The sequence below is a fragment of the Rhamphochromis sp. 'chilingali' genome (genome assembly GCF_963969265.1).
Source record: "Rhamphochromis sp. 'chilingali' genome assembly, chromosome: 5".
Classification (NCBI taxonomy): domain Eukaryota; kingdom Metazoa; phylum Chordata; class Actinopteri; order Cichliformes; family Cichlidae; genus Rhamphochromis; species Rhamphochromis sp. 'chilingali'.
The window spans coordinates 37,122,139-37,134,950 of record NC_137932.1 but is presented as its reverse complement, the minus strand read 5'-3'; the positions used below and the strand labels follow the sequence as shown (position 1 = coordinate 37,134,950).

General features: G+C 41.4%; 1 protein-coding gene across 6 annotated transcripts in view; it reads right to left on the bottom strand.

Moving 5' to 3' along the window:
* LOC308396617 (3',5'-cyclic-AMP phosphodiesterase 4C-like) overlaps positions 1-12,812 on the bottom strand; it is a 119,187-nt gene that overhangs the window by 20,625 nt on the left and 85,750 nt on the right. Inside the window, exon 1 of one of the 6 annotated variants that reach the window (XM_080882067.1) lies at positions 12,259-12,747. The exons of the other annotated variants lie outside the window; for them this stretch is intronic. Within the exon in view, the coding sequence (XP_080738193.1) occupies positions 12,259-12,392 (134 nt within the window). The 5' untranslated portion in view covers positions 12,393-12,747. Of the gene's footprint in view, positions 1-12,258; positions 12,748-12,812 lie in introns of those variants that run through there. 6 annotated transcript variants of the gene reach the window in all.

Genomic DNA, 12,812 nt, shown 5'->3' with positions numbered 1-12,812 from the left:
TCTCTGACAGCAGACACAAAGGAGCTACAATTATAAAGTGACACAAGAACGGGGTTCATGCGGACTACCTGAAAATTATAGTAATACAATGCACAGGATGCCACTTTTATTGGCAGCACAATGGGAAAAAAATGTATTCAGATAGAGTGTCTCCTCTGAGTTTAAACAGGTGACCTTGTGATTACTGCTTTCACAATCTAGCACACACTCACGCACATCTTTCCCCTTCACCATCTCTGTTTGACGTCAACACTGGCACGTTGCCTCGGTGCAACGACAGCCAATAACCCACCCCGCCGCTCGCGCTCTTGCCCGTCATAGCAGCGACATCGAAATATGCCCCCAAGTGTTCAACAAAGAGTTGCTGAAAATAACCACACAGTATTTTTTTTTCCATATTTGCAAAATTTTGACTTTTTTATTGGTATGATAAAAGTGGGATTATGTCAATTCCAAAAAAGCCTCTGTCAGCAAACAGCAGCACAGCTGCAAATGATCAGATTGAATTCTTCTCAATTGCAGGTTTCACTATGACAGTAAATTCCCTTTCCCTCCTAATGCCTTTGAACCAAACCACACTTTTTTGTAACACGCTGTCCAAGCAAGAGCCAGCACGGCGCTGCAACCATTGTGGGCAGAGAGGAAGTGGAGGAGAACTCGACTTTGAGTGTTGTCTGGGGGAGTCAAAGCTTATCAGCTCGGAAATTCATCTTTTTCTGCTGATCTCTGCACTATTTGAAGCTCACCGTGAGCCAGCGTCCTCTCGGCTAAACCTCTTTCCTTCTAAGGAATTCACCTGACTGAGACCTCGGAGCTCCATTATGCGGCCGCTGCATGGGTACGATTAACAGACCGTCTTTATCAATTAGATACATTCTCATTCATGCAAACTCCCCCTTTCATAACAGCTGAAAACAGAGCACCAGTCGAGCAATGGAAGCTTGCTCCTGTGTCTATTTTTAGTGCAGCCTGCCTCCAGCGCTCCAGCAATAATATTGCGTGATAAATGAAAGATGGCCATTAAGCAATCGATGCTGAATGAAATGGGCCCAGTTCATAGAAACAGTGAGATACAGCGAGATCAGGAGGGGTTGGGGGAGGTGGGGGTGGTGATGAGGAGGGCTGTATCCAGCACAGTGATGTGCTCAGCACCTTGCATCTGATTGGTGCAATTTCCCGGAGGGTGGGTTGGTGGGGGTGATATGCAGCAGCAGGGCTTACCTCAATGATGCCACCCCACCACTACACCTCGTTCAGCCCCACTCTACACACCTCCTCCACCCCCGGCTCGGTGTAATCGGCCGTGACGAGGCTCCATCAGAGGAGACCGGTGACGTCAGAAGCTAAAAATAGACCTGGCTGACAGGAAATAGGGGAACTGGGAGACTTGTGATGGTGCTTACGTAGATGCACCCCCACCCCCCCACCCCCCATCCCAATGCAGGGTGCAGATGATTTCACCCGTCCGCATGAATATATTTATGAAGGATGATATTTTAAATTCTACTAGGTGAATCCTAGTAGCCATACAGCTCTTTTCATTCCAATCGTACAGTCTGTGTTTTCTTTTTAGATATCGGCGTGAGCAAGTACGATGGCATTCAAGCACATTTCTCAAGGACATCGTGCAGGTGACACGGCAATTCGTAGCATACGTTTAAACTGTTGCTAAATTTCATTATGAGCAAGAGTCTTTTCTAAACCAGACCAGAGGATCCCACATTTAGAATTTCATGCAATACAATATTTTTGTTGAAATGTACAAGAAAATGACAAGTTTATTTGTGTTCACATCAAATTTTCCATAATGTTTAGGGGTAAATGACAAAGGCTAGATACAGATGTTTTTTTAACAAACACTCCTTAAAGTGGACTTGATGAATTTATATGAAGATAACTGCACAGCAAGACCTAAAATATGACAAATCAAGTGTGAAAGAGAATTTTGATGTGGCATAAAATAAAAACAAAATACAAAAAAATCTATACAAAGTTTTTCAGCAGCAGCAGCTCACTTCAGAAGGCTTCTGATAGTGAGACAACTCCCCCTACTGAGGAACAAGAAGTACTGCAATGGCCATTGTTTTTGTGGTATGCACAGCAGACAAGTTATGGTTTAAAATAAAAGAATCCTAATACTCAACTCATATCTCATCTCTTGCATCCTGATCCAGGTACAATGCATCTGGATCTATCTGAATTTTGTAAAACACTCTCCACGCAAGAGACTGGCGACCTGTTCAGAACTGCTCTCCCTATGACAGCTGGAACAGGCTCCAGCTATCTCTTGCTTCTCTGAATTGGAAAAGCAGGAAAGAAAATGGATAGATGGACCCGACTCCCAGTAATCTGGCAGTTTCTGTGTCTTCTGTAACACAGTTTTAATACAGTGTGGTTATACTTCCTTCCATCACCAGTAAAGCAGAGTGGTATTCACCAGATTTGACCATGATACACCTTAAATGCACTTACATGTGCTGTTACGCTGAGCTGTGTTAGACTTGTGACCTTTACCCTATGACAGTTGTGATAGTCACCAGCACTCCCGAGGAAGCGGACGGATGGATGTTAGAGTTAAGTTAAACAGCTCAGTCCTGGAAGTGCTTTTTAAGTTTTTTAAGGTGAATAGTAGAATTTGTTAATATTACATAAATGACGTATTTGTAAAAATGCAGAAAATGTAGAAAGCGTCCCTTTTTTCACTGCACCACAGCTACTGTTAACAAGTGAATGGGCATCCACCCTTTAAACAGAATGACAGGCAGACATTCAGCCAGGCACACTGGCGTCTTGTTCAGTTACAGCGTACATAACACGCTGACCTTGGTCTGTCCCCCGACTCGAGCATTGTTCTTCCTTTCTCTGACGTACATTATGGGTCCCTTTTCTCTCACACACAAACACATCCCTTGACACCCACATCCTAAGCTCTGCTTTTGTTCCCAGGATGTTTAGTTTTTCCCCTTATCACTATATCAAAGAAGGGGGAAAAAATATTTTGTCTGTAAACTAAATTAAAAAGAACTGCTTTTCTGGTTTTATGATCAGTTATTCTTTTGCTAGAAAAGTGAAGCTATGTCAGGCATTTTCAGATTCATGTTTCCCAATTGTGAGGATTTGCTGAGTTTTGTAATTCTAAATTAAATATTTTGGTTTTAAATTGTTTAAAAAATAATTTAGTGCATTTGTGTCCTTAATCTTGGAGCAACTTTTGAGTCTAAGTACAGATATACCCTGTATAAGTGGACCTTGAGCAAAAAGTTTAAAACCTGTCCGTATGCCATGAAATGAGATGCAGAACTGATTCCAGTTATTGTTCGTTTGTTGTTGTTGTTGCTTGTGATGTGCTCATGGGAAACCAGGCTGAGGGATTTCAGAAAACATTCTGTTGTGTGTGTGAGAGTGACCAGAGTCCAGATGTTATTTGATGGCTGAATGACACAGAGCCGGGGGTTGGAGGTAAAAACACATACTTGCACACACACCCTCCCTCCTGTTTTCTTCCCTTGTAGCGTGGGAATTGGCCAAGGGGCCTCAAACATCACACCAGGAAGGAGACAAGAGGTGAGGGGGAGAGGAGGAAAACAGACCAGGGAATAATTTATACCACTGAGGCTCAGTCTTAGCAAATAGTGAGTTTTCTCCAAGGCTCAGGTTAGCATTAGAGTACAGTGTGTCTTCTCGTTGCATTATGTCACTAAGAAAGGAAAGACAGAGAAGCGTGTCTGTGTGACAGTCCAGGGAGTAAAGAGGGTTTGTTTGCTTTACACCTCAAGCCTATTGTATATTTGATCTGAACACAGCAGAAAAACAGCCTGCTTCCCTTCGTCCAGCAGCCTGCCAAACAGATCTTTCCTCTCACTGTCACTCTGTGCAGTTTGCACGCTCTGTGCGTGTGCGAACGTCATCACGACAGCAAGGCAGGGCACGGGAAGAACAAGCAGCGAAAGTATTTGTGCAAACCCAGATTTGAGCATTGCAAAAAGAAAGGAGGCCCTGTGTTCAAACTCTTCTCGCGCACAAACTGTGAATTCTAGTGAGTTAATGATAAACATGCTGCGCTACATTAGGGAGCAGAACATCATTTTCTGTGCTGATAAAAATGTGCTTTTTTTTCCTGAAAGAAAAATACATTACCCACACATGGGCAACAAGCAAAACACGCTAGATATCTTCCAGTTGTTCGTGATATCACCGGTGCTTTTCTTAGCCCTCCATTATCTTGCGAGGGCGTAGCAATCCTGTGAGAGTCACAGGATCGCACAAGGTGATCTTGGAAGTGATCTCCATTTATTCTGACAATAACAAATGAAATAGAAACAACAGCTTCAGGCTCATCTCCCACAGGGGAACAGTCCAAAAGAGTTAATCAGTGTGTGGAGCTAGCAGCAGGTTTAGAGTGGTCGCTGAATGGACACTTTTCACTCTTAGATCTCTATATGATTTGCCTCAGCATGCAGTGTTTACAACTTACATACAGGACATAAACAGAATGTATTAAAATCAATAATGGTGTATAAATCAAATTAAGCTTTCCAAACTCCCAAATTTCTGTTGTTTCTAACAGTAAATGCACTGAATAAATAAATGTGGCGTTCCAATTAAGCATCCTGGAGCTAAACTGAAACCCCAAACTGCAATCAGTTACAGCACTGCCCGCTCACAGTTTCCAGAGAGCAGAAAAGGTGATTTTAATGAGTGGAATTTCTTCTCTACTTATACTGGTCACACGCTGTACAGTAAAATATCACTTTACACTTTACGGCAAGCATATTGTACCATCAGTGGAAACCCTAACAACCCTAACAAATCTATCAGCTCCTCTCTTTTATAAAACTGCACTGGAGCCGCACCTTCCTTAAGAGCCAGTTGCTCTTTCCATTCACCTGACCAGCCAGCCACTGCGGATCGCTGTCCAAACAGAGCACGCACTCTGCGTCCAACATCAACATCTGATCTCAGAGCAGCTCGTGTCTCTCTAAATATAGCCAAGGGGAGGAGAAGGTTGCTGAGAGTCAAACCAGCTGCTGTATTTATTATTTTTCTGTCACCTCTGACCTACAGGCAGAGGAAGGACTCTTGTCTCTGAAAACAGCAGAGCTCTGTTTTAATTGCTGTCACGAGAAACAAAGGAAGGAAGAAAGCGAGAGAAAAATTGGTGTCTGGGGCTGTGTGCATAAATTTAAAAAAAAGAAAAAAGTGTGACACAGTGTTTTGTGAAATCTGTTTGCAGCCAGTACAATGGTGCAGCTATTAACCACTACTGCAACACATCTCACACACATGAATCATCTTATAACATAAACCTAATGCACACATACTGACATAAAACACTCCAATCAGACCATCAGAATAAGAACTAATAGCATTTTTTGTCCTAGGATCACACCCTTTCATCCACATTTGAAAAGCTGAAACTCTGAACGCTTGAACCTCATTTTAATAAAAGATAATTTTGTAAAAGTGTGTGCCGTCTAACGTAACAGTAAGAAATTTGGCTTTTTTTTTTTACAGACTTTTTACTGGTGTGGAGCTGAAGAGGTTAAAATTTTGGAGTTCAGGGTGCCTCAAAGGTTGATTCGCTCCTCCGGACGGGTATTGATCATGGAGGTCTATGTGCAGTGATTATCTCTGTCCATCCAGCCAGGCTGAAATCCATACAGTGGCTGATCAGCATTAACATCATTAGAAACTGGTTAGGTGGGTAACACACTAGGCCAGAATGACCCAGAGCTCCCCACACACACACACACACACACACACACACACACACACACACACACACACACACACACACACACACACACACACAAAAAGGCAGTGTGTGATTACAGCCCCAGCGGTAGAGATCCAGATTTGGCTCCAGCATCGACCTGAAAATCGAACAGCCTTAAATCACACTGGTGCGCAACCGGACAGGCCGGTTTGGGGCACGAACAGACACGCATCCGTCTTTGCCCAGCAACAAGCCGTGCTGGGTGCCCCTTTAATCAAGTTCATACGCCAGTAATTGGCGCCTTTCAGTATACAGTGATTGAGTCCAGTGGTGAGGCAGGAGCATGCAACTTCCTCCTCTAATTAGCCAAGGGCAGCCCGGGAGCAGCCAATCACATCTCTGATCAGCAGGACACAACAAGATGGAGACAGCACAGAGAGAGTGTTTTTTCTAACCCTTTGTTTCCCGTAAGGGTGGAGAATCACACTTAGTAAATTTAACAGCTATGAATACTACATACTGTAGTAATGCATTAAAAGGACAAATAAAAAGAGAGCAAAATCTACTTACTATGTATTTATTGATGAGACATGCACTCATGCAATATACTCAATTGGAACAGGCAAGATACTGACCTTTCCAAGTGTATGAGGTGCCAGTCACAACATTACCTGTTCATGTTAACGCCATGTCTGTTGCCACCACTGAGGGCTACAGACTCACAATCCAGGCCTGTTGTAGTTTTTCATTAAATGATCCCAGTGCATTCAAACACATGGATTAGTTTATTTCTTAGGCTTAACAGGGACCCTAAGTTCAGGCACTGGTGTTGTTAGACAGAAGGTCTTATATTCCCATATTTTACTTATATTTTGCATGCATATCTTTGGCACAAATACAGTCCTAGATGATATCCGTTCCCCTACATATTCAACGTCTTTGTTAAACTTCCACAAAGCAAAAAACAAGAGACAAGCAAACTCTGAGTCACTTTTCCTCTATGTTAATATTTCTTTCTTTACCTTATTGTTCCAGTTGTCTTGCAACTCCACTTCCCAAAAAAGGTTGCGTCATCTTTTTTCATATAGCTCGATTATTATTTAATTTTACCTGTCAAGCCAACTGAAGTGCGATCTCCGGGCTTTCCCTACCTGGCCTCCCGCTGTGTAGGCGGAGCCCTCAAGTCTATGTAGGTGATGGAGTTCACCTGTGACAAACTGAGCAGAAGCAGGCTGCATGTGGACACCTTAATTCCTCATTCGTTAAAAGTCCGGTCAACCAAACTATTGTCTACTGCGAGAAAACAATTGGACAGCGCCGCTTTGTTGAGTGTTTGCCTGGCTCTGAGTTGATCATCATTCCTGGAATCACACAGATGTCAGGATAACACTCAGTCCACTATTCTAGTAGTGATATTCAACATGAGTACACACACACACACACACACACACACACACACACACACACACACACACACACACACACACACACACACACACACACGCACAGTCACACTTGACTGCTGACGTCAGTTGTGGTTTCATAGCTGTCGCTGCAATGCCGATCGACCAGCATGTAGGCCTGCAATTATTCCCAGCCCAACGCTCCTCTCACTGCAGTTTTGTTTTCCACCAAACACAAAGGATGCTATGAAACACGCTAAAGAGAAACCAGCTGGCCCGAGCTTGCAGACGCGGTGGGATTTCTGTCGACACGTGTTTGTTGTAGGAACGTAGAGGAGCGACTCTGGGGACTCTGAGTCGAGGCGTCCCGCGGTTCAGCGAGCTGAGCCATCATCTGTGAACTGGAAATGATTTGGGATCATGTCCAGGGAGCAGCCATCAATATTTCCTGTCCTCACATCAGGGCACATCCTTTTTCACAAAACGGGAGATTAATGATGGAGCCTGTTATATTTGTCTTGAAGGTGCTAAATAAACCTCTATGTAAGACAAGAACCAACTAGAGAGGAGAACTTGTAAAGATGTATGGCATCATCGTTGTGTCACATACGAAAAGCTACATCTGGATGACAGATTGAGTGAATTCAGACACAAGATCAGAAGACTAAAGCACCAACTGGGAGGGGGTCAAATGTCAGTGCGGATAAACATTTATAGGGTCCACTGAAAGCCTTACATATAGATAGGCCATGTTTGCCAACCAACTATTATCACAAGACCAAAGTTCCAGTACAATATCTAACTTAGTTACATAATTACAATAAACTAGAGAGCTTCAAAAAGGCCTGAAAGCTCAGGTAAAAACTCTTTGAAAAGTAAGTAACTTTAAAAATAAAATAAAATAAATTATTCAATTTTCTTGCCACCTCCGTCTAAGTGGAAAGCTGGCTGAAATACCCTCTCTGCTTTGTAGCACATCCAGGTCCTCGGGGAAATACTTAACCAGAACAATATATGCCATTTTACGCTTTTTGGAAGAGTAGTTACTATTGTTGAGATTTGTAAAACCCACCAAACCCATACAGTTTAAAGAAACCCTGCAAAAATAGAGCCAACAGAGCAGATATACATATCAGTGTGATATGGCAAACACGGGCTGAGATATGCCTGTGACAAGCATGAGTTATACAGATGGAGCTGGTGCAGGTGAGTAAAGCCTAAGCAGCTGCAGGGGCATAATGAGAGCACTGATACTGTCAGCTGATACTCACTGCTGACTCATTCTCACTGTGAGCACAACTCCACAACTGCAACAGCTAACATTACTCTCTATTTACATTATGTGGGAATACATACTGGCAGCTCACGGTGACCTGTGACCATACGGGGAGCGAGCTGTGCATCGCTTTTCCGTGTGTTGACATGGCCTGGGGCCCATGGCACCGGCCAAGCTGCTGCAACGCCACCAAAGGTCAGCTCTCATTGCTGAACTACTGGGAGGGGACAGGCAGAAAGCACGAAAAGTCACACGACACCTTTTCTGAGACGATGCTGCTGTTTGATTCCACGTCTGATTTTGATTATTATTATTTTTCTTTGTGAATAAAAAAATAAATAAATCACACGACAGATGTTGATAAAATGTTTCTTTTAAATGAGCTAACTGGTCATCATGTTTAAGTCGATAAATATGTTTTACGTGTGAATCTAATAAGAGTACTTTTGGAGACGTCTTGCGTTTTTCAACTCTTACCACCTGCAGCTAGGACACAATAAAAATATATCAGCTCAGTTTTACTACTTACAAATGACTGCCTGTGAGGTCAGTGGTTTGGCATTTGATTTTCTGGAACATCTACACGTGAATCTGATAGTAGATGCTCATATTTAGAAACATTACAGGTAACACTGTGGTCTGGCATTTTACAACAACAAGGGAACCCGTCTGCAGGGCAATGCAACAGTCGGCATTGTAGTATGGATCTGACTTTGTGAGGCAGCACTATAAAGTATGTCGCTTTACAAGCAGCAAAGACCATTTCACTGTCATCTTCATGCAAACACCAAACACTTCCGAGCCCATCCACTGAAACCTGTCTGCTCTCACCTTCAACAGAGAAATTCACTGAAAAACTAAAAAAACAATTCCATCTGTTTACATGTAAAAAAAAAAAAAAAAAAAAAAAAAATTATATATATATATATATATATATATATATATATATATATATATATATATATCTTAATCTGCTTAATGTGCAGTTTTAATTTGTGCAAACATTTGCAACATTAGCCATAATTTCACAATTTAGTCATTAAAAATGTGTCATGCAATTCATATCATTTTTTAAGGGTAAAAATGCTGATGAGGTACAAGTCTCAAAAACTCACAAGAGCACATGTACCAAATATGATATTCTTGGCTTTAAAGGGTTAAAATATACATTTATGATTAAATCAGGACAATATAACATCTAGCAAGATTTCCAAGATTTTGATTTTTTATTTTAATTATATTCTGATTACAGCTACAACATAATGTAAGATGTAGCTTTTTTTTTTTAAATTTAATTTAAATAAATGACTGAAAATGACCATATTGGTCAAAATGCTTACTTTGACAAGGCTGCAACCTAAAAGTAAGAAAGAAGTCATGATGTCTATTTTACTTTTTGCCACCACAGGCCTTACAGTCTCCTTCATTAAAAAACAAACAAACAAACAAACAAAAAAACTTTATTGGAATTTAAATTGTCAGTGACAAACGGGGGCTTGGTATTGAACTCTAGTATTAAAGTCACAATGCAGAATTACCACTAAAATACTTTTATCAGTTCCTAAGGCTCTCAGTGGTTTGGCCCCTCAGTACACCTCCTGTTTGCTTACTGTTCACAGTCCGGTCATCCCCCTCAGTTCATCAGCTGCAGATCTTTGAACTGTTCCCAGAATCAGATCTAAGTGAGCTGAAGGTGCTTTTAGTCACTGTGGTGCTGTTCTTTGGAACAAGCTCCCAGCTGATCAATTAAATTGTGCATCAAAAGCATTAAATAAATCTATTTTTATCTACGCAGTCCTACAGTAAATAGGAGCTTTTTCTTTTGTTCATTATATTTTGTTTCCTTTTAGGAACTGTAAATGTGTTTTTACTGGTCCTCATTTAGTTTGCATGTAATGAAATGTGCTATATAAATAAAATTTCCACTGCCACAAGATACACTTAAAAAATTGTACTATGCCTGCTCAGTTCTTAAAGACAACCTTGCGAACATGCTATGGTTGAAGAACAGAAGCAGACACTGAGAAAATATTCAAGCCCAGAACAAAAAGATATTCAGGCTGCCAAAAACAGCAAATCTTTACACTGGAGAAACTGAAAAGAGGCGACAAATAATAATAATAAAAAAGTCGCTTGCATGTGGACTATTTTTTAACTGAAAAATTATCGCATCATTAGTCTATAGAAACAAAATTTTTAAACTAAACAATTAATCAGACAAATATTTTATTAAATATTAATCAATAACTAAAATGTTGTTCCGGGTCCAAGTATTTCCCACAATACTTACAGTCAAGTACTATATACAGTACTAATAGTATGTGTACAGTACAGGTCAGAACAAGAAAAGACAAGACGTAACGCGGTGCTATGAGTCGTCGCGCAGCGTCAGTGTCAGTGGGGAAAAAAAAAAAAAATCAGGACATAATTAGAAGGGAGGTGAGTGATACATCGTCACTGATGCTTTTCCACTCTCAGCAAACTCCCCCTTAATCATAACCCTAAAGGCAAAAGCTAAATATTTGCACTCTCTGAAGACTCTCTGTAAAAGTACTACTAAAAGTAGTAGGTTTCCCTGTTAAACAGATTTGGCAGATTACACTCCACGTTGAGCTCTCCTTTATGCGGTTCATCCATCAGGCCTATAAATACGTCCAGCTCAGCATTCATTAGGTATCTGCCTTTGAAGGTTTTTTGTTTTTATTGGTGGGTTGACATTATAAAATCACTTTGATCCCCCTCCCTGTCAAACACGGCTTATGTCGTCATTACTTTTCTGGAAGGTCAGCTGCAGAATTAGTCATATTTCCTTCTGTGCTCTTAAAGCAGCGGACACTTTCAGGTATACTCATACGTGTTGTAACACATGAGGATGTGTCAACTATACAGAGTTGTTTTTTATGTCATATAGAGATGTCGTTACATATTTCTGTATCTACAACTTCTACATCCATCCATCCAGATTCTGCACATTCAGGCGTCAGCTGTTCCTTCTTCAATCATCTTAAAAAAAAACTTCTGTTTTGTAAAATCACTACAAATATGGACAATGGTCATACTCTAAACAGTCAGTATTTAAAGTATCAGAGGAAACGAGCTGAGGTGGTCAAGCAGCGGGTTAAGCTGAAATTCATGTATAAATGACGACTATATAAGACGCACACACACAGATTTACAAGAAACTGATTCATAAATTCCAAAGATCTCATCAGTCCATCTGACTCACCATTAGAATTGCAAACCGCACAGACAAACTCTGATGACTTTGTCATTGTGAGCTAAAAGCCACTGTGTGATTGCATATTTTCCACTCATATGCACATGTCACTCTCTATTCTGTTAATGTCCTGGAATAAAATGATTTGGATCCAGGAGATGAAGAACATTTTTGCACAGTGTGAACATCAGGGGCTTGTTTGGATGTAAAGATACTGTGCTTGTTAAATAACAATATCAAAGTATTCATTGTATGTTGCTTTAAAGGGAAACTAACACACGTACTGAGAGTGCAGCTTGATGATATGAACACTAAAAGAAAACACGATGTAAATGCCACATACTGGAGGACACACCGCTTTGAATTTCATTCTAATTTCTCTAACCTAAATAGACATAAATACACATAAAATAATATGATGCATTAATGCTATTTTAGGTTAAAAAATGCTCTAGTTCTTCATTATGTTGCGGGGGCCAAGTTACAGTTAAACCCATAACTTTAGTTATTTTAAGTTAATATAAAAGAACTTTACTTTGTGTGAAAGAACTGAAAAGCTTTCTTAAGAAAAACAAAAAAGTTCAGACACCAGTGTGCTCAGGGTTGTGCAACAACAACATCTGGATTGAAACCACATCTGGCCTACCGCCTGCGCTTTTGAACGATGTCGATGGGACGGTTGACGGCGCACGGCGACCCGCAGATATTCCCGTTCCGCATTTTGAAGTAGCGATCCTGGACCGAGGGCGTCAGATACACACAGTTAGTTGGTAAACTCATGTCTACAGTTTGTCTCTCAGCTGCTTTTGTTCTCCACTAATTATCCTTTTCCCTCCTCCTCGGGCGCTCCTCTGCTCCTCGGCTCCCACGCGCTCTCTTCTCTCCCTTCACGGCACACCGGGTTTCCACTGACACGCGGGCAGATGGAGGAAAGCCCTCCTCGGTGTGTTTTGGCAACATGACTCCAGTCCGGCGTTTGGAGAGGGCGAAGAAAGGAAAAGGGATCAAAGCAGTGTGGGTTTTAAAGAGTCATTTCCTCAGCGTCATGCTGCTGTTTCATGCGGTGGAACACAGAAAAGCTAAACAAGAGCAGAGCGTGAGGAGGCTTCTTTCTAATCCACGTTGAGGAGTTCAGAGCTGAACTCTCCCTCCCTCTGGAGACACGCTCCTTTCTCCCTCCCTCTGTCTCACTCTGTCTCC